This window comes from Stenella coeruleoalba, assembly GCF_951394435.1.
Source record: "Stenella coeruleoalba genome assembly, chromosome: 11".
NCBI classification, from domain to species: domain Eukaryota; kingdom Metazoa; phylum Chordata; class Mammalia; order Artiodactyla; family Delphinidae; genus Stenella; species Stenella coeruleoalba.
In genome coordinates this window covers 58,026,760-58,050,416 of record NC_137157.1, presented here as the reverse complement: position 1 = coordinate 58,050,416, position 23,657 = coordinate 58,026,760, and the positions used below count along the sequence as shown (strand labels likewise).

Genomic DNA, 23,657 nt, shown 5'->3' with positions numbered 1-23,657 from the left:
CAGGTCTCACCCTCAGACTTCTTTCTTCCTGGCCAAGTCTCTCATAATTTTCCTGTCCAGCAACTTCTATTAACACTTGTCCTATAGACAGGAAAAGAAGTCCTCTTGTTAACAAGGAGGTCTTCTGGAAGGGGCTCATTTATCAGTTTGGGAAACTAGGACCACGTCCATGAAGCACTCTGACTGAAGTAGAGCCTAAGAGCAGGTCCCAGCCCACCAGTGCCGAGCCCTCCGCCCCTCCATCCTGCCTGTGGAGAACGAGAGGTTTGTGGACACACTCACTGAGACCTTCTGTCCTGCTCAAGTGCTCAGTATGTCAGGAATGTTTAACTTGGAATAACCACTCGCTGACCTAGAGCACCATCTCCTCTGCACTTAGAAATCTGAGACTGTATTCACCAGATGCATTAAACATGTGCTCCAGCGGTGTATGAACCCGTTTGTCAGGAGCACAGAGGGAAATCTGTGTCTAACTCCCCCTGCTCATTGGGCCCAAACCTGAAAAAGGGCCTTTTCTTTTCTTTTTTTTTTAAGAGTCTTAACGCTTCAAACAGCTGCTTGGTGGCGCAGACCTGAAACCTTTCTCAGCCAGGGGAGTTTGGGCTGTGACTTGGCGCTGCAGTAAGGGCTGACCTAACAAGGCACAGAATGTATTAGAAAGACTTTCCTCACTTGTGCCCACATAAAAACCCAGCCCAGACCCAATGCCCTTATCACTGGCCCCTCTGCCTCAGGGTCCGGAAGTTGTCTCAAGGAAACCCAGTTTTACATCTGTCACACCCCAGATTACCTGAGGCCACTTTCCCAACATCTTCTCTTCTCGTGGACTCCATTTTGGCGACCAGTGACCACCCTGGCGGCACAAATACTTCCTTAGGGCCTGAGAGGAGAACTCGTGTGCCGACAGCAGCAAGGCCCTCTGCTCTACATTTGCAGTGCACTGATGGGGGCCTGGGCCCAAGCAGTGTGCTCTGAGACCAAATGGACCACATCGCACCCTGACTTCTAGAGAGGCCTGTCTCTTCTCTGTGGGGGGACATTTGTTACCAACCTCATGAAATCATGCCGAACCTCCGCCCCCTTCTCTGAATCTGCCTCTCTCCACTCTGACATATCACGTCGTGGTGAATCAAATGGCGCTGGCAAGACAATCTGCGGCCAAATCTCTGGTCCACCCAGACATTAGCAGAGTCCCACTGCTCTCTCTGGGCCAACAGAAGATTCCCCCAGAGATGGTCCCTCTGAAAAGGCTGGGCCATTGAGTTGATTTTCCACTAAAAACAGATCAAGTCTGGGGAATTCCAGCTACAGGAAAGGAAACTGTGCACCTGAAAGAGTGCTGGCACCTGCTGAGCAGAATCCTGATACTGAGAGGGTGGAGGCCCAGATCCTCTGAACCCTGAGGGATGAGCACGATCACAGTAAATAAGAAAAGAATTCCCATTTCAAATTTCCTTTTTTTATTCTAAATAAAAACCACACTTTGTGCCGAACAATGGAATATAAAAGAATCAGATGTACAACGATTTTAGACATCTACTATTTGGGGGAAAAAGTTTACAAAATATACAAAACTTTACAGCAATAGATAGTAAACACTTAAATATTAGGAGGTCAGTACTTATTAATTTAATGGAAGGAGTTAAGACGTCAACAATTTTTCTTGGTTTCAAAAGAGATTTAGCTAGTAGAGGTGGGAGGGGAGGGTGGACTGGACAGGGGAAGGGTGTTAAAGAAACATCCAAGGTAAAAGTTTCCTTTTCATTCTGATGTTAAGTTTACCATGAGTTATCACGTTGAAATCAACGCTGTGTGCCCTGCTTCCTGATTCATTCAGCGCAGGATTTAGGGAAAAGGACACGTGGGGACTCCCACATGGGCAGATTTCTCCACACAGCCCACTTCCATGCCACCAAAATCATGCCCATCTATGAAGGAATTTAAATTCACTTCCTAAGTTGAGTAGTCTGGGGACTAGGGCACAGCAGGTGGCCAGAAGAGGAAGAAAATCCACCAGCAGCAAAACCTGACTGGGGAGAAGGTATTTAAGCTCAAAGGTTATCCTAGAGACAAAAGGGTACTGACAGAGCAGAAGAAAGTCAGAAAGAATTTTTATCCATTTCCTGACCCCCCACCCCCACCTCCTTTCTTCCCAACTAGCCATGAACTAGAGTGACTCCACGGAGTCTTAAAATTTAGGACCAAATACCAGGGTACAGCAGAGCTTCCCCGCAGGTGCTGTGGCATCAGTGAGCCGTGGATGGGCCAGAGGAGCACCAGGATACTGATCCCTTCCTCTGGCCACAGCAGCTGTTTACAGTGTGCCATTAGAGTATCACCGTTTTCCCTCAGGAAAAGAGTTGGGAATGGCCTCGTGTTTGCTTTAATGCTCTAGTCGCCATCTTGAAATTCTTAATAATTTTTAAACAAAGGGCTCTGTAAATTATGTAGCTGGTCCTGAGTACAGAACAAGAAAAAGGGAGAAAAGGGAGAAGAAGAGACATTCAAGGATCAAACAGAACTTTGGAACAATACAGCAGGAGACAGTGCTAAACTGGGCTCCAGGGCAGAGAGGGCAACAAAATCCAAAGAACAGTTGAAAAAATTTTAAATTCAAAATACAATTAATACCTTCCACCAGGTATCCTAGAGCACCCTTTGCCACAATATAGTGTTTCAAGTAAAACAGTGCAGAAAAGGGTGAGCTGGTGGCAGAGGCAGCAAACATGACTCCAAACAGAGGAAGGGTTGAGGTGCGAACACGGGGGACACGCAGGGGAACAGGGTTTGGTCAATGAGCCTCATGAGCTACTGACCTGCTACATGTCTGACTGCAACCAGCCGGGCCACCCTGGCTGACCACTTTGCCTCAGGAGGATCAGGGGGTGCAGTTTCTTGTTTAGTGTTTCAGGGGCAAAGTTTCAGGGACTTGCTTTTTGGTTTACTGGCGAAAAGGGAAAACTTCACAGTTTCAGGTTAAGTATACAGACTACCCAGCACCCATGATATCCTCTGTTGCGGAAGAGGGTTTCTCCAGCATACTGATCCATTCTCAGCTACCTGGCTGGGTCCCAGTGAGCATCCCCACTCTCAGATCCGGCCCTTCAAAACTCAGTCCTCACCAACAATCTGCGAGAAACCGCTCAGGCGTGAAAAGCTTAGCAGATAGGTGACTGTAATCTTTTACACACCTTCCTTCTTAATCGCCTAATGGTCAGCGTGGGAAGAAAGGGAGCAGTCAGTCAGGGAAGAAGTGTCAGCACTGCTTTCTGACAAGAATGTCCCAGGGGAACATTTAAGTAGTTGGATTCAGATGGTGAAAGGTGGCCACTTGACAAGTCCCTTCATGTAATGGTCACCCCACCAGAGAGCCATGCACACAAACTCGGGGGCTTTATCAGTTTAGGGCTGGGGAGAGAGGCAGCAGGTCCAACAGGGACAGAGCTTTGGTTTATTTGTATGTCTTATTATAGCTTCCCAACTTTAGGAAGGATGAGAAAATATGCAAGAAGGTCCTTCATGTGACTTGATCCCCTCAACCCAGTGCCCAACCTACTCAATCAGAGGACGGAAAGGGGATGGAAGGCCTAGGGATTTAACAAGCCTCAACTTTCTAGAATGTACATCCATTACCTAAATGGTTCCCTGGGTCTATTCTGCAAGAGACTATCTGGAGAGAAAGAAAAGAATTTGCTTGTTTAAAGGCTTGACCTGTTCTCCCCTAGTTTTAGCCCCTGTTTCCCAAATATCTGGCCAGGATTGTCCCCTGGAATATGGCTACTTGCTGGGGAGAAGCTCATTTTCCTGAAGTCTCTTATCCAAGAGATGCTGGGTAATATGTATACAAAAACAAAAATAAATAAATATTAATGTCCAAAAAGGCCTTGTGAGTTAATTAAAACCACTTGCTTGTAAAACAGCCTGGGGTGCTGCTGAGTCCCACGAGGGGCTGTATCAGGGCCGAGGCCAGGGACCCCCAGAGCTCGCCTGAGCAGGTGAGGTAGTATGGGTTACTGAGGTGCCACCTTGTGAGATGCGAGATCCGAGGACCCTCTCCCTCAAGCCTTCTTTGGGTAAGACCCCTCAAAAAGGCAACTAAGAACGGAGCCAACCAGCACCCCAGGACTGGGCAGACCCATTCCCGAGTCACCTAGGGAGGGCCTGAACCAGCTGCTGGTCAATAGCGCCCCCTGGTGGCGACACAATGACAGATCAGGATAAATTCCAGCAGGTCAAATGGGAGCTGCCAAAGCTCTGGCCCAGTTAGCACAAAGTATTAACAACAGGTTACCTGACTGGGACAGACAGACACACATCCCGCTACAAACCACCAGTTACTCGGGTCCCTTTAATCCTGAAGGGCTCACAGTCCACCACCCCACCTCATGGGGTCTTCTCATCTACGCTACAGGCCAAACACACTTCTAGGTGGGAGACTGGATGTAAATTAAGGCAAGGCTGCTGCTTCAGAGACATCCCCACCTCTCCACCAGGAAACTCAAGGTCGATGGACGTGGCCAGATGACAGAGGATTACATCAAAGCGGCTCCCTGTCCTTTCTGCCCACAGGGAAGGCCTGACGTCCCGGGCCATCACTCCATAAAATTGTGTTTCTTTGGAATTGAGGAGAAAAGAGAAAACCTCCCTTCCTGTCCATCCAGGCTGCCACTTCCGGCGGCACTGCAGGACACCTCTTCTGGCTGGCAAGGATTCATCCCAAAGCCTTCTGACCTAAACAGAACGCTTTGTCCCCAGTTTGGATCTAGCTGCCAAGAGATTTTACTGTCCAATCAGCAGATTCGAGCCATGGAACAAGCAGGACCCTCCATCCCTGACCCCTTTCCCCTGCTGAGGGCTGGGACTGGCACCTGAGGTGAGCTGCCCTGCTGACCAGTCTTTTCTGAATGACCACATTCCCAAAATCTCTCTCATAGCTGGTTGTCCCGGTTGGAGGTCTGGCAGTAATACCCACGGTGAAAACCTCTCTCCACCTCCTCTGTTCAGTGAGGCTGTTGGTTGGATTCTTAGCAGCATAAAACCTATCAGTAAACTAAAACTCGAGCGGCTGGGGAAGGGGATCTAGTTGACACCAACTGCCTGACGAGATCCCAAAACCAGCCTCAAAAGAATCAAAAACACAGCCCTCCATGGGCAAGAACAGGTAAGGAGGTAAACATGATATAGGGCCGTTGTTCTCAAAAACAGTAACAGTGTTCATGTGCTATTTCTTCTTTCTTCTTCTTTCAACACAGGACAGAACAGAACTCCTAGCAAGGCAAAACTGCAACTTCAGCTGGGGAGGGACCAACAGCCATTAGAAAACCAACGTCCTGGCTGCTGCCTGGGAGCTCCCCCTGGCTCTGCTGGGACCCAGTCAGCTGTCCAGGTTCTTTTCGGCCTCTTTGGAATGGATAATGTACATGAAGGTCTGCTCAATGGTGAAGTCAGGCGGGAGGCTGCCTTTGTGCACGCCGACGTGCTTGCTCATGAGGTTAAGGGTGGAGCTGTAGTGGCCACAGACCGTGCAGCGATACATGAGGGCCCCCGAGTGCGTCTTCAGGTGGCATTTGATGGTCGAGCGGCCTCGGAAGAACTTGTGGCACACCTTACACTGGTACGGCTTCTCGCCCGTGTGGATCCGCCGGTGGTAGTTGAACTCACTCGTGTGGGCAAACCTTTTGCCACACACCTTGCAGCTATACTTGCTATTCCCGGGTTGGCCCTGCAGCACCAGCTCCTCATTCAGGAACTCCTCAGCCGGCAGCTTCCGCTTCTGGAGAGCTGGGTGCTGTAGCCCCAAACCAGGCCGTGCGTCAAGGCCACTGTTGCATTTGTGCTGGCTGACGTGGTAGCGATAGGCAGCCTCCGACTTGAAGCTCTGGCTGCACAAGTGACAGTGGAAGAGGGCGTCTTCCAGGCTTTGGTGCACAGCCATGTGCTTCTCCAGGAGAGGCCAGTCCACAAAGCTGTTCGCACAGACAGAGCAGGAGAAGACTGAGATACCGAGATGGGAGAGTGTGTGCCACATGAGGCTGCAGAGGTTAAGGTGGCGCTGGTCACAGACGCTGCAGGCCTGGCCTTTCAGGTTCAGATGGTCAAGGATGTGGCCCCGGACCACGTGGAAATCTTTGGCCAATGCCTTCCCGCAGGCAGCACACTGCAGCTCTGCGGAGGCTGCCCCTGAAAAGAGACCCAGCTTCCCAGGCAGGGGGTCGTTGGGGTGGACGATGATGTTGTTCTCAAATATTCCATCCCGTCGGTGGAGGGTCAGCTGCCACTGGGTAAAGAACTTAGTTTCACACATGTCGCAGGAGAAGAGGAAAATACCAATGTGGGACAGAACATGGGTCACCCGGGAGTTTCGGTCCTGGAAGTGGGTCTCACAGACCTTGCAGTTGCCGGTCAGCAGGTCCACATGGTCCCGAGCATGCTGTCGGATCAGTTGAATGTTGGGCTCTAGAACTTTCTTGCATACCTGGCAGGGCATGGCCTTATTCTCTCGGCTGTCACTCTCTCCAAAAGTCAGCTCGTCCTCACTGTCATCACTCAACTCAATCACCTCCTCGGCTGTGCCTATCTCCTCGGTGGGGTCTTCAAACTGCAAGTCTTCATCCCCCAGGTCCTCCAGCTGGAGCTCATCCATCTGCCCAAAGCTCGGGTCTTTGGAGTGGTCGCTATTGCTCAGACAGGAGTTGGTCCCAGTGGTGATGTCTATGGCATTGTCAGGGGTGAAGAAACTGTTTTTACTGAAGTCTCCATTGCTCTGGACTTTGTATGGCTGGCAGGACCTTGTGCTGGTTTGGACGCCCATGCCGACAGCGCCTAGGACTGGCTGGGTCACCACATTGGGAACGGACGTGAACGGAGCAGGGGCATCGTGGTCTTCTGTCTTTGGCGGCAGTGGCTGCTGCGGCAGAGGCAGGCTATGGTTAGTGTCACTGGTAACGTTTCTCTCTTCCTCTTTATAGTTTCCTCCAGCATCACTAGGCAACGCATAGTTTCGATCAGGACCAAAGTGCTCCCCCCCACCCCTGAGTTCTCCAAGGGGATGGGCTGGTTCTGCTGAGCTACAACTCAGGGTACTGGAGTGGCTCTCACTGGTGCTGGTCAGGGGCTTGGCCACAGCAGTGCTCTCCAGGTCAGGAAAGGTGGAGTGACAGGCCCGGAGGAGATCCTCCATACCCAGTCGCTCAGCTACCTCGTAAATGACCCCAACGTTGATCAGGTCCGTGAAGAGCTCTGACGTGTAGACAAAGCTCAGAATCTTCTCAAAGTTGGCGGGGGTGATGAAGTCTACCACATAGGTCCTGGCAGCATCAAGCCCAGTGTTCAGGAAGAGGTTCTGGAAGTAGCCAGCTGCGCAGGCCAGCACGGCTTTGTGGGCTGGGAAGGAGCGGCTCCCCACTACGATGGTGACATCACACATGGTCTCGGAGAGCCGGCACTTGTTGAGTTCCTTCAGCAGGTTGTTGGGGTGGTTGGTGCTTTGCAGTTTGATCCTCATGCCCATCTTAGCAGCTCCTATGACGTTGCCTCCCTATCAGCACGGTTAATCTGTGGACAGCAAAAGGAAAAGGTGGATGGCCAAACACGCCCCTGCCGGTGAGGAGTTCTGCAGGACGAAATACCACCAGTCTGCATGTTCCCAAGCCCTGGGCGGAGAGCAAGAGTGAATGGACAGACACCTGCTCCATTCTGCTCGGGGCAAGGACAGCAAAAGTGACAGGGCAGTGACCTCTCTCCCTGCATACTCCCAAAGACAAGAGTTGTCACAACAAAATCCAAAACTATTGAAAAAAATCTGATGGGTTGGTCTTTAAGAGTAAGAGAAGCTGTAGGCCTGGGTGGACAGAAGCTAGTGCCTTAAAGCCAAGCCAGAAGCATCCTCTCGACACAATCTTATACTTCATTACCAGAGCAACTGGTTCTAATTTTTCTCATATTAAATGCCTAATTTCTTCCTGAATCCAGGCTTTCCTATCTCACTGAGTATATTCCCTTCGCTTATGATGCCAAATGCCATATACATACTTGAACACAATTATCAAGCTCCATTAGCTGTTGGGGACAAGATAAGGATGCTCTACCCTTTAGTTTCCTATCATTGCTGTGATCGTTCAGGCCGTAAAAAAATCTCTTGCTTATTCTTGAGTTCCCATCTCTCCCTACCTATGCTACCTGCCTCCCCTCTTGTCTCTCCATAGCCCAGAGCCATTCAGATACTGCTCTATCACATTCTCGTATGCTGTGGATGAAGTTAAAACACTCAGACACCAGAGAAGTAAAGCAAAGCAGAACACCACTGTGGCATTTAATATTACCTAAATATGCTTCAATTTTTCTTCCCACCCTTTTCAGGATTTATGCTTATGTTGACCAGAAGTAAGAGATATATACCTGATGCCATAAGAAGGCATCTAATTACATAGGTAACTCCTAAAGGCTTGCTCAGTACCACTTTTTCCCCTTTTTGAGGCCTGCCCGCCAGAAAGAAGACAAACTAGTTGCCTTCTCTCTCGGCCTCACGACTTGCCCTGGGCAACACAGACCCACATTCGACTAACTCCCAACTTTTTCTGGGGCCCAGGAAGCTTCTGAGCATTGCTGGGTACCAGCCAAGCATCTCCCGGGCCCTGGTGGCCACACATCAGCGGTCCGTAGGTCCGGACACCGGGAAGCCCAAGCGGGCAGTGGGAGGGGACGGATTCGGAACTTCGGAGAAGGCACCCCAACAATCCCGCGGCGCCGCCGTCTCCCCTCTGGAGGGTCGAATCCGAGAGGAAGGGCGTTGGATCTGGCTGGGGCACTCCATCTGGGAGGCATCGAGCACTTCGGTCCCTCCCCAAACAGCGGGGGAATTCCTCAGGGCGACCTCGGGCGGGGACGGGGGGTGGCGGCGGGGAGCGGGGTCGGATGGGGATCGAGGGGATAGGCGGCGGGGCCGGCCAGGGTCGGCGCGCGGCCGGGGAGGATGGGTCCGGCCGAGGGGAGCGGGCAGGAGGGAGCCAAGCGAGAGCGAGAGAAAGGCCGGGATGGGGGTCGGGCCTCGGCCGGGGCAGCCCTCGGCCGGGCCGCGCTTACCCGGCTCCGCGGGGCTCGAGCACCATCGCCGCCGCCGCCTCACACAAAGGCCCCGGCCCGCCGTGCCCGGCCCGACAAGGAGGCGGCGCCGCCGGCCGCGGCCAGACTCTCCATCCGCCGCGCCGCTCGCCGCACCGGCCCGGGCCGCCCCCACCGCCCGGCCCGCAGCGCCCCCCGCCGTCCCGGAGGAGGCAGCGCCCCCCGCCGCTCGGCCGCAGCGCCCCCAGCCGCCCAGGAGGAGGCAGCGCCCCCTCAAGGCGGGGCCGGGCGCGAGGCCAGCGGGCCAAAGCCGCCGAGCCTCCGGCCGCCGTCACCCCTCGCGCCCTCTCCGCTTCCCCGCCCGGCCCTCGCGCTACCCGGGACCCTCGACCCCACCTCCAACCCCCGCGCGGCCCAGGGACCGCCGCCGCCGGGCCCCGCGGGCAACGGTGAGGACGTTTCCAACACCCCCATCCCCAACCCAGGCCTGGCTTTTCTGAAGCACTGATCCTCCGGATGCAGGACCACTCCCTCCTCGCGCTGGTACCTGGAGAAGTGAAAAACCCTATCCCAGCTCTAAGCTTAAATCGGCTTCCCTGTTCCACATCTCATATTCCCAGAAGTTTACTCTCAGAACGTCTGCTGTTGTAGTTTTACACGAAGTTGTGAGACTGTTTGATTAATTTACGTCTCCTCCACCAGGCAGTGACCTTCCTGAAGGCAGGGCGCCGTGGTTCTGCACACTACCGCGTCCCTGCGCTTCCCACACGCTTCTGGTTCATATGATAGGTGCTTAACAAAGCCTGTTTGAATGAATGAACAAGTACTTTTGGGTCCCTGGTGGAGAACCCTCTGGAAGTTCACTGTGGACCCTCCTTCCAGCTAGGTGGGCAAATGAAGGAATTCACAGGATCCCACTGCACCTTGGCAGCGCAGGCCTGTTCCCGGCAGCTTGTCCTCCCTGGAGGGGTGCAGAACTTGACACCTCAAAATATGCCTCTTTGGCATAAGGATTATTTTTAAGAAGCAGCAGACGGGGGAGAAGCTCTGAAAAGTGAGTAGAAGTTACACTTTTGTAAAAGATATTTACATTTATAAGGGAAATGTCCATTTGTAAGGTACCTCTCTGTACCAGGAAGAGAAGGGTTACTAAATGTCTAGAAACTTAGTTTTCCTGGGTATCTCCCATGTATACAGGAAGTATACCTGTTATTAAACTTCTGTTTCTTTTTTCCTTTTAATCTGTCTTTTATTATTTACTCAGCCAGGAACCTCAAAGGGTGAGGGAGAATTATTTTTCCTCCCCTACTTCCTCAACTCGTTTTCAGCTCAGTTTCTCTGCTTCCACCCACCCTTCTCCTTTAGTGCAGCAGTTACCCTCCAAATCTTCTCCCCAGATGCTCCTGCCCAAGAATTGTTATCAAACTGAAACTACCTGAGTTTAACTGAGAGATGTGATCAAAATTTAAGGCATTGGCACCATTACCAGCGATCAGTCTGAAGTTCTCGTCACAGCTTTTACTGTGACATTCACAGGTCATGAAGGTTTTTTGGCTGAATCTCTGTGGTATTCACAGGTCACGACTTCAGGCTCACAGTTTTTTAGTTGGTCATATTTTTTATTCCCTTTTTGGTGTTCCAGTCTTAGGGAGATCATTTGCTTGGTGGTTAGCAACTGACAACATGCATTTAAAGCTTTTAAGAGAATACAGGAGGCTTCCTTGGTGGCGTAGTGGTTAAGAATCCGCCTGCCAATGCAGGACACACGGGTTCGAACCCTGGTCTGGGAAGATCCCACGTGCTGCAGAGCAACTAAGCCTGAGCGCCACAACTACTGAGCCTGTGCTCTAGAGCCCGTGAGCCACAACTACTGAAGCCTGTGTGCCTAGAGCCATGCTCTGCAGCAGGAGAAGCCACTGCAATGAGGAACCAGCACACAGCAAGGAAGAGCAGCCCCCACTCACCGCAACTAGAGAAAGCCTGCGTGCAGCAACGAACACCCAACACAGCCATAAATAAATAAATTTATTTTTTAAAAAAAGAGAGAGAGAATACAGGGCACAAGGAGACTACTATAACGATTATAAGCAGGACAATTCCCAATGTCTAGAGTGCACTTCAGAGCCATGGTCCCCAAGACCCAAAGCAATCAAAATCAAACAAGTCAAAGAAAGACCCCATTAGCGGAGTCACCTTTTTAAGCCAAGTGGCTTGTTCAGTAATCTTATGCAGCTGAGTTTCAACTTCCCCAGAAGTGTTCATTTAGGTACAGTGGGTGGTGGTGGCCATAGCACAGATACCTCCTTGTTCAGCTAAAAGAAAATCAAGAACAACTTTGGCTGGAGAGTCTAAGGATTTTTGTTGGGCAGGCATTAGTTTAGGAGCACATTCAGGAAAATCTTTAAGAGTTAAGGAGAGATTTCTGATCACAACCTCATCTGTACTCACTCCTAACCAGGAGTAGAGGGACCTGCCAAAGGAAGCAAATCCTGAATCACGAAAGCCTCCTGGTAGGTCCTTTCTAATTTGATGATGTAAATTCAGGGAAGTTGACCCAATAAGGTGTCTCAGTTTGTCTGTGAACAGTCAGGGGCACAGTTACATAACCTAAAAGGCATTGCCCAGTTATGCACTAGCCATCCAGGCATTCCTAGGCCCAAGGAGAATGACAACCACCACAGACAAAGATTAATTCTGTCAGGACACAGACCAATTCTGCTAAGGTGGCACTATTAATGGTCAGATCGGAGTTTTTATGACAAAACCAGCAGTCTGAAATGTTATCCCCCTTAGCAATGGCCTGGGACATATGGATGATGGTGTCATCTTTCCAGACCAATGACAGAGTAAAGGAAAGAAAGAAAAGAAGTAAGGGTTTCAAGTTTAGTTAAAGTAGGAAGTCTTGATCTGATGTCTTGGGTGGAAGAAGTTTACATCAATGTCAGCTACCCCTCTTCTTTGTCAATTTGATTTTGAGGTCTCTAGCTGGTGTGCAGTTCCTAAAATCAGAAGGAGCCCTTTTTAATTAGGAGCTGTGGACCCAACGTTCAAGTTCCTGAAGTTTGGCTGCCATCCGGGTAAGACCTGGTATAGTCCCTTCCAAGGAGTTTCAAGGGCATTCTATTAGTGATTATTAGGTTATTAGTGATTCCAAATTAGAAGGGTGGGAGAAAATTGGAAACATTAGTTTGGAGAGTTGTAGCCAGATATTTGAGGAAACTAGAAGAATTCAGGATCTAGTTTAGTTTTCAAGTATATTACAAAACCTCAAAGATAATTAACAGAATTAGAATCTAATATTTACAAAGGTTAAAACATAATTTTTCTCTCTACAATCACCCCATTTCCCCCCAAAGATAACACAACAATTCGTCTGAATTTAACTTGGCCTGATTAGTTACATAAGTGCAACAAGAGTAGTGATTGACCCTATAAGCTCTTTTTTAAGACTGCTTTACTAGGAGTTTCAGATTGAACTCTTAAAAGCCTCTGAAGCCAGGAAGCCAAGCCAAGGATTGCCATCAGACTTTACCTGAAAAACCTGTAGTTTGGGTGAATTCTCCTCTTCTCAAGGTCCTGAAAATGTCCTGGGGTTCCTGGACCTGCCGGGAAATGACCTTCCTTACTTACATGGTAAGGCTGCCAGGAACCCTGTAAGTAGAGTACCAAGCCAATTTTTCCAAGGGGCTTTACTGGCCTTATAAAGTCAACCTTAGTTCCTTAGAGCTACCTAGTCATATCTGAGTCTATGCACATTTCTCTTAACTATGACATTTCAGTCAAAGCCTTGATAATGTAGCCAGCGTTTCCAATTGCATCCTGTTACAAGGAGAGCAGATTTTTATTGGACTTATGCAAATAACTAATCCTATTGCCATGAGAAGAATACTCAAGAGTTTCTGAATTCTGACAGGATCAGGTAGGGAGAAAAAGTACATGTTTCATCTTTGTTTACAAAGGTATATGTTACCAAATTGCTGTAAATCATAGATAGCTTAAGAAAAAAAAGGTTTTCTTAAGTTTAGAAAAACAAAACATTAAGGGACCAGCGATGTTGCAAACAAAAAAGTCGTAAAATTTTTAATTCTTCTCCTCAGTTATTCAGTCCCATGTAAGTAATACTTGTTCTGCTTGAATCCAGTTTTTCCATTAGTTCTGGAAATTCTTACCTTGTTCAGTTATATGCTCTTAAAGTTATCATAAACCTGTACTTACCAAAGTCCTTTCCATGAATCTTCTTGAAAATGACATACTTTTGCAGCTGATGTTGAAGAATTTGCATAAGGCCTTTAAGAACAATCCCTTTTCCAGTGTTTCCATTGATTACAACTGAACATCAATCCCTGGGCAGCATTTTGATGATGGACACCTAGGAGGATGTAATAGGGGAGGCCTAGGTGTTGTTCTAGATACCTTTTGTGTTTTTAGTAAGATTTTGCCATTTTTGTAGATATTTATAGCTTCTGGAACCATCGTTCTTAGACATAAAATAGGCAGGTATGGGCTTCCCTGGTGGCGCAGTGGTTGAGAGTCCGCCTGCCGATGCAGGGGACACGGGTTCGTGCCCCGGTCTGGGAAGATCCCACATGCCGCGGAGCGGCTGGGCCCGTGAGCCATGGCCGCTGAGCCTGCGCGTCCGGAGTCTGTGCTCCGCAGCGGGAGAGGCCACAACAGTGAGAGGCCCACGTACCGCAAAAAAAAAAAAAAAAAGGCAGGTATGCCAGAAGGTGGCATGCTTGACTCTTTGGAGCTTAAGGATCCTGTTATATTTTTAGCTAAGATTTTGGGTCTCTGGGAGCCAAACTAATACCTAAGAGGGATGTGCCACTGGGTTGGAGATTGTGTGGTGTTTTACAAGTGTACCTCACTGCATGGAAATTTTATTGAGGTTGGCATCAATCTAACCCATTCTATGACCAAATTATCCTAACATGGGAGTCTTTTGGTTAGGTGAGCACTCTAACAGGTTTTTTTGTTGTTTTATTTTTTTCTAACAGCTTTTAAGTGCTCATCAATTTTTGTAACTTTATGGCTTCCAAGATTCCGATTAACAATAGCCTTTATCTACACTAAGCGAGACAAACAAACATGTGCATCTTAATACACCAGCAGTAACCAAGAGATGTTACTGCAGCTTGGCCAAGGAAAGTCCCTGTGTGCACCACCACCAATTCCCATGGAACTGGGGACTGGAAAAAAGATTGAACCAGCAGACCCCAAACAATGGGGATTGCAGACTGATTCCAAACAAATGAGGAGCTGCAGCTGCCACCAGCAGTTCCCAACATGGAATCTGGGGAAGGATTCCAAACAAATATGAAACTGCAGACCAAACCACCAGCAGTTCCCTGTGTGGAATCTGGGTACAAACCAGCAGCTGGGATTTTCTGCTCAAGTGGGGGAATTGTGGTCTGAACCAAGGGCTAGGGGATTGGGTTCTGGATGGAATCATCTGGTAGCTCAAGCTGACCTGTGCCAGATTGGAAAGTCAATTAGATCAGGAGCTTGACACACAGAGTGGAGCTCGGGGCTGAGAGGAACTTACTCACGGCCCTTGGAAACAATGAGAGAGACACAGAACTCAAAAGAGTTTTCAGGGACCATGCCTACGTTTCCCGTTGAGTTGTTAACAAACCCCCTAAAGGTATAGATTAAAGTTTATACTGTTTATACTTGTGATATTGTGATTTATAATAAAAAAAATATATATATATATATATATATATATATGGTCATTACCCCCATTTCTAGCACAGAACTCCTAAAACACTTGGAATTTCCTAAGTGATGAGAGCCATAAAGATATCTTTTGTTATGCTGTCGAGTGACTTCGGGACTGCACCTAAAGATGGGGACTGGTCTCCAGGAGAACCAACTTTATGATTAAAAGGTTGGAACTTTCATTCCTAAGCCCCTGACCTCCAGGGAGGGAAGAGGGCCTGGAGGTTGAATCAATTATCGTTGGTCAATGGTTTAATCAATCATACCTATGTAATAAAGCTTCCATAAAATCCTAGAGGAACTGGGTTTGGAGAGCTTCCAGGTTGGTGAAAATGTAGAGATTCAAGGAGAGGAGGGTGGCATGCTCAGAGAGAGCATGGAAACTCCACACCCCGTTCCCCATGCCTTGCCTTATGCATCTCTTCCATCTGGTGTTCCTAAGTTATATCCTTTTATAATAAACTGGTGATCTAGTGAGTAAACAGGCTTCCTGAGTTCTGTGAACCACACTAGCAAATTAATGGAACTCAAGGAGAGGGTTGTGGGAACCTCCAACCTGTAGAGAGTTAACAACCTGGGCTTAAGATTGGCATCTGAAGGAGGGGTGGGGGTGGGGGACGTCTTGTAGGACTGAGCCCTCAACCTGTGGAATCTGATACTATCTCCAGGTAGATAATGTTGGAGCACTGCTTGTTGGTGTGGGAAATCTCCCCCTCCACACACTGAATTGGGTCTAGAACCTTTAATACCGAAGTCTTTAAAGTAAATCATCATGTAATAACAATAGCACACATATGCAAAGCTAAATGGAGAAGGGCCAGGAATTCAGCCCAAGGTCTTTTTGACCAGGTCCCCTTAGGCATCAACATCTTTACAACAGGAAGAAGAAGGCCAGGATTCCTTCACACATTCTCCAAGCACAAAAACAGAAATCCAATTTAAAGTTTGTCTTCATTTTGCCTGGAATGCCCAGTACTGCAATTTTCATTAGTCCCACCAGAGAGCAACCTTTCTACACTTATGCTCCTACTTGACAAGAACAGAACCACCTCGTGAAGCTTTCATGACCCAAATAAATTCCCCAGACTCTGCAAAATTACCCCACTTTTAAACCGTCTAGGTAGATCATTTTGAAAAGCCAACAATATAACGCGTTGGAAAACGGCTTGAGGATTTGGGGTGAGGGTATTCTTTGACCTCTAGCAATAAACCTGACACCAGAGATACTGAGGTGAGCGCCCGCACCATAGAGCTGTGGGTCCAAAGTTGCCCCAGTCAGGTTCTGGGAAGAGAGCACTTTCACTGGGGTGAAGGACCTGCAGGAACTGGTCTCTGGCTCCATGGCCCTGACTTTACACAGCCTTGGGAGAACTGAGTGTCGACTTTGTATCAGGGTGGTTCAGGGCCATGGCCAAGTCCCCTACACCGGGCTAAGACAGGGAGCCTGAGGACTTCCCAGGCTGTTCCATTAGGGTACAGAACTCCCCCTGGGATCAGTGGGCTGTGACAGTTAGCACATCAGATTAATAAAAGACACCCACACACACCTCATTTAAGTGCCTTATGTACACTGCAGACTACTAGACCAGCATTACAGGGGCTGGTAAGAGTTGCATCACAGAAGAGTAGGAAATAAATGTTTTCCCTTTATAACTGGCCACTAAGGTGGCCAGTTAACACTAAAAAGATCTGCTCTCCTCTTTCTCAGCCCCTATAGTAACTTCCCTGTCTATGCCCCACCCTAGCAAGATCAAGTGCTGTTTGCCTGTCTAAAGCCCTGCTACAATGTGAACTCTGTTTATGGATCACCATCTTATCCACATGACCTGTTGCAGGATCCAAGTTCAATATTCGGCGACAGAAAAATAGTACAGTGCTGGGATGCACCCTCCTCTGGGCTGGATCTTCGCACAGCCTTGATCCCCACTTCTCTTCTTGGAGTAGGATTCAGGGACTGATGTCTCCCAGGCCCATCCTGGAAATACAGACAAGCCATTCAGAATATCTGTACTTCTTTATCTAAATCTGGTCTGCGAAAGTCTTTGAGTGCTAGAAACCATCTTCCAAATTCATTTCTTCTTTTAATCACTAAATAAATCTTCTGATACTAATTGTATGAAGCAAGGAGTAAGACACTGTTGGGGAAACCAATATGTGTACAAAATAAAGATACTTCCATTTATATATGATATGTGTGTGTGTATCATATATATATATCTGTGTATGTGTGTGTGATGTAGCTGCAAGAGTCAAGAAAGAGGAAAACCCACCCACCAACCCACCAACCAAATACATCACTCTAGGTCATAATATGTAAAAATCCTTTATTGTTGAGGCGTGGAGAGACATCACATTTTTAGGATGCTACAGAAACTCCAGGGCAATCTATAGTCAATGCCTGCAGGGACTGGGGGGGCTCACTAGGCAGTTTCTACAGCGGGTGGGGTAGAGGGTTGGAGAAGGGGTCAAAGCACAGGAGTGTTACAAGGATGTGGGAGAGGAAGGGAAATAGGAGTGCGTGCACCTGGGGATTGGGAGAGGGTGACAGGTGTCTTCACGATGCAGCCCAGGAGTCCAGAAGTGGAGTGCTGAGGACCAAAAAAAGAAGAAATCACATCTCTGTCCTGTAAAACTCCCACCAACCACCCACTGGGGAGGCGGGGGAGAAAGGGAGGGGCATCTGTAAGGGAGAAGTAGAGAGAATGGAAGTCTTAACCCTCAGCTACCCCTGTAGCCTTTGAACTAGAGGACCGAACTCTCCTAGCCACAGGTGCAGGCATCTTCCCAGCTTCCATGTTTATCACGCTATGGTCTGAGGGGCCCATGCAGAAAGAAGTACTGGCAAAGTTCATAGCATCCTGGCATCCCTATGAGCCAGGCATACACACAGCCCTGTCCAATGCACCCTGGCACTAATGCTCCCCTGGCCTCACTCAGTCCCTCCTCCTCTTTCCAGAAACCTCCCAGAGGAAGGACAGGCCCAGGGATCACTTCCTTTTTCAGCAGTTTCACATGAATGAGATAAGATGGCACAATGATCTGTGTTGATCCATCTCATCTAACCTCCTTTAAATGCCAGCCCCCAGGGACCTAGTGTCTATTCTTCCCAGCACCTAACAGGTTGAGAATGCACCATCAGTGGTGAGGTTATGAGGGCTGCAATTATGGGCCTGGTCCCTCTGAAAGAGCCTACGTTCGCCAGAAAGCATTAAAAGTAGATTTCCACGATGCACTTGTTTCTGCCATTTGTATAAAATACTATGGCAAACTTGCACTGTAATTATCTTTATGGTTGATGCATAACGTTGGGGAGTGTATATCATCCAGATATAGCTGCCCGTATAATTATCTGACCGTCAGCAGGACTGAAATAACAATCTAATGAGAGCAAAATGATACAGTAAGTACCATGTAATCAGTGAGTTACGGTTATTACGGCTTTTTGTACCCTCTCACCCAACACTGAATGGGGGGCCAGACCCGGTCTCTGGGCCCGGGGAGTCACACACAGGCAGTTTCATTGAGAGCCTGCTCCTGGTCCTTGGGGCTCCCTTGAGACCAATGAGTGTGGGTAGCAGGGCCACAGAGAGAGGGGCAGGAGTCTCTGGGAAGACTGAGCCTTCCTGATCCCTCTCCTTTCCTCCCCTGACACCTTCAGTGGAAGCCAGTGCAAAGAAAGCCGTCAGTGAGCTGCTATTGCTGTGTGTGGGAAGATGGTGTCGAGGCAGACGGTTCCGTGTTTTGACAAGACACTTCCCCGGGGGACTCACACTTGCATACCAAGTGGAAGAGCTGTCAGCCCACTCGGGCCCAGGGTCCAGCCCAGACAGCTCCAGGCAGACAGACTGGAGCCCGCCAGGGTCAACACTGGGACCTTCCCCACAGTTCCCAGACTACAATCACAATAAAGCCAACACACAGCACTGTGTGCCAGGCACTGTTCTGAACACTTTACCTAGACTCAGAACCACAGCCCTGCAAGGTAATACTGTGACCCCTGTTGTTCAGATGAGGAAATTGAGGCACAGAAGGGTTTTGTAACCTGGCCAAGGGACACAGCTAGTGAGTGGCAGGATTCAAACTCAGGCCATGCTCATATTCATTACACTGCACAGAGCGATTAAGATATAGTTTCCAGCTACTCCCCATTAGATTTCAGAGTTTGTTGCATTTCTTGCTAAATCACCCTTGCAAATAACTATATAGTGGACCCGGTAACCCGAGATTCTGAATGATCTGAATGGTTTCAGCCTGCCTGGGAAGCAAAATGCTTCACCTGTGAATAGATGTGGTACCTGTAATTATCAGATGATGATCTCTCCACCTTTTGCACAAATCACAAGAATGGAGTCCAAACAAGAGAAGCTGCTCATCAAAGAAACCCCAGGGGAAACCCCTCCCTTGCCATTTCCTACCACTCAGCCATAAGCAGGGGTCCATGAGACTGGAAAGAGATGAGAAACAGGGTGTGTGTGTGTCTGTGTGTGTGTGTCTGTGTGTGTGTGATCACAGGCAAGCACACACTTCTAAATGTCAGGCACTGGTAGTGTATTTAGGCCATTAATTATGAGCATTAATACACACAGCATCAGAGGAAATGCTCCAATGCTCCTCTGGCAACCTACTCCCCCCACATACACACACACAGTCCCCTCTCCTCTCCCTAGGTACTTACTTCATTCCACATTGGAGGGATACTTGAAGGTGCCAAAGCTGGGGACGTTCTCTTGGTTCACATCAATAGGATTGTCTGTGGTGAAATAAACAGTGTAGTTAGGAGGGATTTTTCTGCATATGACCTTCACCCTGACCCAATAGCAAAGGGCTGGCTATGAAGGACAGCTTTGGAAGACAGAGTTGGGAAGTAGATGGATGCTCTGTTTGGGAGATGGGGGCGGGGGGCGGGGGAGAAGCAGAGCTTGCCTGACCCCCTCGCAGCTGCAGCAGAACTATCTTATAAAGGTCTCCGTCCTGTGCTCCCGGGGAGGGCTGGACTGTGGACCCAAGCCGATTGGTTAGAAGGGGCAGAGGAACCCTCACTGTAGCTAAGAAAAGTCCTGTCTTTCCCTCTGGTGACAAATGTGAAGCAGCTGACTTCTGCTACATCTTTGCCAGCACGCTAGTCCTTCCACCGACCTCCACATCTTCCTACCTGGCTGGATGTTCCTCTTGCCCATGAGACCCACAAAGAAGTCATGCATGTCACCTGCAGAAACAGGGCCAACATTTTCAGCGGTGATAGTGAGGGGCTGATACATTTCCCCAGACATGTGTCAAGACTTCTGAGGTTGGGCTTCTGGTCTCTGTTTCAGTGTCTCACCACAGCTTACTCCCCGCAGTTAGCAGGCTGTCCCCTAGGCCCACCCTCTCTGTCTACCTCTCCCTCCCCCACATTTCGAGAACTCTCTGAAATTCTCCCACCCAACAGGTACCTGGCTTAGAATCTTCACAGCCACCAAGAGATCCTCTTGGTTCCCACTAACCTACCAGCGGAGGGAGACTCCACCGTGCCCCGCACATCTGCTTCCTCCGGCTCTCAGCGGCCTCTTCCATTCAGGAAAGGCTGGCTGAGCAGTTGCAGCTGGCATGCTGTTTGCGCCAGCTGAGCCGGGGCCAGCCGAAATAGTCACTGGGCCCTGTGCCCATGGAGCTCTAGGCAAGTGGTCAGCAGAGATCAGGAGGGAGAAGAGGCTACTCACGTTTCTGGGGAAGTGACGACTCCTTAGGACCTGTGAAGCAAGAACAGGCATGTAACTGGGGAAAGGAATCTGCAAAGTGATGATTAGAGGGGGTTCAGATCACAGCCCTCAATAATTCACTAAGCCATCTCCAGTCTCCTTCCCACACGAAGGGGTCTCCCAGGCCTATTTAATCTTCAGAATCCTGCCCCACACGCCCCTCTGCCCGGGGCTGCTTCCTACCCACGCTAGCCTTGCTCAGCATTTTGAGCAATCCATCTAGGGAGACTGAGCGGCTGTCATAGAGTCTCCGGAGCAACGACGGGGGCAGCTGGTAGAGATTCGAGTCCTTCTGGGGAGAGAAACAAAGAGGGCTGAGGAGGATGCTCACACCCAATCCACTCACTCTTTCCCCACAAGAAATGGCCTCTTCTTGAGCTCATCACAGCTGAACTTAACATCCTATTTCTTTCAGGATTTCCTCTGGTGTACACTAGAAGCGAAGTAGGCTCTCAAAGTGTGGTCCATGGACCAGCAGCATCGCTGCTGGGAGCTTGTTAAAAATACATAATCTTGGTCTACGCCAGACCTACTGAGACAGAATCTGCATCTTAACCAGGCCCCCAGGTGACTCACAGGCACAGCAAGGTTTGGGAAGCACATGTAAAGGGAACACATTGGGCATCCCTGTAGGCCGACCAACTGTCCCGGTTTGCCCAGGTATGTGGGGCTTTCAGTGTTCAAGCTGGGACAGTCCCAGGAAAGCTGGGAGTTGGTCATGCTATATCCCAAGCTCAAAGGGGACTGACCCTTGGGGCCCCCTCCAGCTCCTGCCACCTCTCAGTGAGAAGGGCCATTGGTTCTTTTCTCCCTGGCACACCCGGAACCGGTTTGACCAACGATGTGGTTGCCCCACTAAGTGAATGAGCCAGGAATTCCCGCACTCACAAGAAAGGCTCATCAGACAGAGCTAGTGTCCTCTGGTCTGTGCTCCATGATTGAGTCACAGACAGGACTCGGTCCTGGGGACAGGTGGGGGTAGGCAGTCAGGGCCACCAGCAATCCTGAAATTGCCCCCGCTCTGCACTGTGTCCGTGGATGTTTCTCTCCCTGCGTTTCCCACCACCTCGCCCTCTCTTTTCTTCTCCATCAGGTTTCTGCCTCTGTTTTTGTCTCCCTCTCCCCTCTCTCCCCTGGATTTAGAATTTCACGAAGGCAGCATGCTCAGAATGAAGCCTCTTCTTCCCCTCCACAGATGAACCCCATTCTAGACCTGCTGCCAAACAGGGGTTCTTTCTCATCTTGGTGGTTTCTTTTTTAGCAACTTGGGATGGTTGGTGGGCACACATCACACACCCAGTTTATTGCGGCTGCAGAGAGATAATGACAATTGATCATGTTTGGAGATTTTCACCTTGAATCTCAGCGGTTCCTCTCTCTCCAGAGCCTAGGGGTCCTTGGGCGGCTGAGCACACGCAGATGGGCATTTACCCAGGATGCACCCACACACGTGCCAACCTCGCTGCCCAGGCACACATACATCCTACTCCCGTTCCGTCCCAATTTCCCTCATCCTCTCGGACCTGCAGGGAGAAGGGGCAGGATGGCAAGCTCTATTTTATTGACCAAGAGGGGCAAGGTCTCAAAGCAAGTTTGTCTCAGAGGAACAGACCCAGATATTCTGACTGTCTCCAGCTGGAACTTTGGGCTCCAAACACAGTGTCCAGCCCATATTTGGCACTCGCTTGTGTTTTTTGAACTGGTTCTGGTCTTTTGGAGCTGGTGCAACTACTGCAAGGATGCCAACCTATCATACCTTGGGACACCTCACCAGCTAGATGAAGGCTGGTGATCTCTCTCTTTGCCCTTCCCACGCAGCCACTTCCCCAAATTGTTCAAATACTCTGCGCACCTCCTGTAATGAGATGCTAAACAGATCTGAGCTGGAGAGGCAGTTAGACTTCACACACTGAATATGTAGTAAGTTCCACCTGTAATCATCTTAAAAGCATTCGTACCAATGTAACTGCTGTCTTGTCAAAACCTTGAGAAGACTTCCTCCCTGCTCTCCCCCAGTACCCCTACCCTGACAACTCCTACTCTTTTTCTTAGATGAACTTTGGAAATTGGGGCCCAACCTGTTTTGTGGGGTCTTTTCCTATCCTGACTCAGCAGAGGCTAGAGGGGGACATGGGAGAGGAGGGAAGAAAGGGTTGGAATGTTAGGAGCACCTGAGGTTATTGGGGGTGGATGAGCAGGGGATAAGGGAATTTATTTGAATTTTGAAAACAAAAAATACATATAGCTGATAGGTAAAAGAGCACACAAATGACTATTGGGGAGAGAAGTTCTGACTGTGTTTCATACCATCCAGGAAGTGGGGAGGATCTGCCCCCCTGCAAAGGGACAGAACCTGAGCTGGACCATAGGGAACCTGAGACAACGCTATCCTACCCCTCACAGTACCACCCAATCACCAGGTCACCACACAATCAACCAACCAAACAACATATTAGTGCCGCACATTTTATGTACAAGGTGTCAAAGACATGCAGAGGGACAGAGACACTGACAGACATACTGGGAGAACATGAGGCCACTGCAGAGGCTGCGCTGTCCAACCCTCTGATGGGTAACTCCCAGCCCGCCCGTCCCACCTTCCTCCCTACCACGGTGGGACAGGCAGAGTGCAGCCTTATGATGCTGCCCAGTACTCTGCCAGGCTGGGTGAGCCAGAGTGGGTGCCTTACCTTGCTGTGACTCCCACCAGGCACCACCTGTTCCTGTGACTCCTCACACACCGCCCCAAAACTCCGAGCCAAGCTGAGGACCAGGATCACTGCAAACAGCAGGGCACTCCTCATGATGCCTAGGAGTGCAGACGGACAGGACGGAGGGAAGGCAAGGAGGAGGAGGACACAACACAGGTGCAAACATGGGAGACATTCACGACTAGCAGCCTGGCTTGACCCTGCTTCCCCAGCCCCCAACTCTCCCGCCCAAGCCTTAGTCTGGGAGAGTCTCTGAGCTGGGAGGCGCTCAGTTTCCCTGCTCCCCCATCACATATTTCCCCAGGATATGCACCTGGCAACGAGCAATGGCGCAATAATGTGGGGGACTCTAGCCTCCCAGGGAAGATAATAGATTTATATGACGTGCATGGGTCTATTTCCTTAGTCGGCTTGAGGAGGGATCCTG

General features: G+C 49.6%; 2 protein-coding genes across 2 annotated transcripts; both read right to left on the bottom strand.

The window, feature by feature from the left end:
- Positions 1-1,491: 1,491 nt before the first annotated feature.
- On the bottom strand, positions 1,492-9,191 carry ZBTB39 (zinc finger and BTB domain containing 39). Its single transcript, XM_079938081.1, has 2 exons — positions 9,082-9,191; positions 1,492-7,554 (listed from the first exon to the last, which is right to left on the bottom strand). The coding sequence occupies exon 2, from the start codon at positions 7,508-7,510 to the stop codon at positions 5,375-5,377; it is 2,136 nt and encodes a 711-aa protein (XP_079794207.1). The 5' UTR covers positions 7,511-7,554; positions 9,082-9,191; the 3' UTR covers positions 1,492-5,374.
- A 7,916-nt stretch (positions 9,192-17,107) lies between these two features.
- Positions 17,108-23,323, bottom strand: TAC3 (tachykinin precursor 3; the record flags this gene model as incomplete). Its single annotated transcript, XM_079937848.1, has 6 exons — positions 17,108-17,369; positions 19,457-19,531; positions 19,934-19,987; positions 20,481-20,510; positions 20,703-20,808; positions 23,210-23,323. The coding sequence occupies 5 exons, from the start codon at positions 23,321-23,323 to the stop codon at positions 19,458-19,460; spliced, it is 378 nt and encodes a 125-aa protein (XP_079793974.1). The 3' UTR covers positions 17,108-17,369; position 19,457.
- Positions 23,324-23,657: the final 334 nt, after the last annotated feature.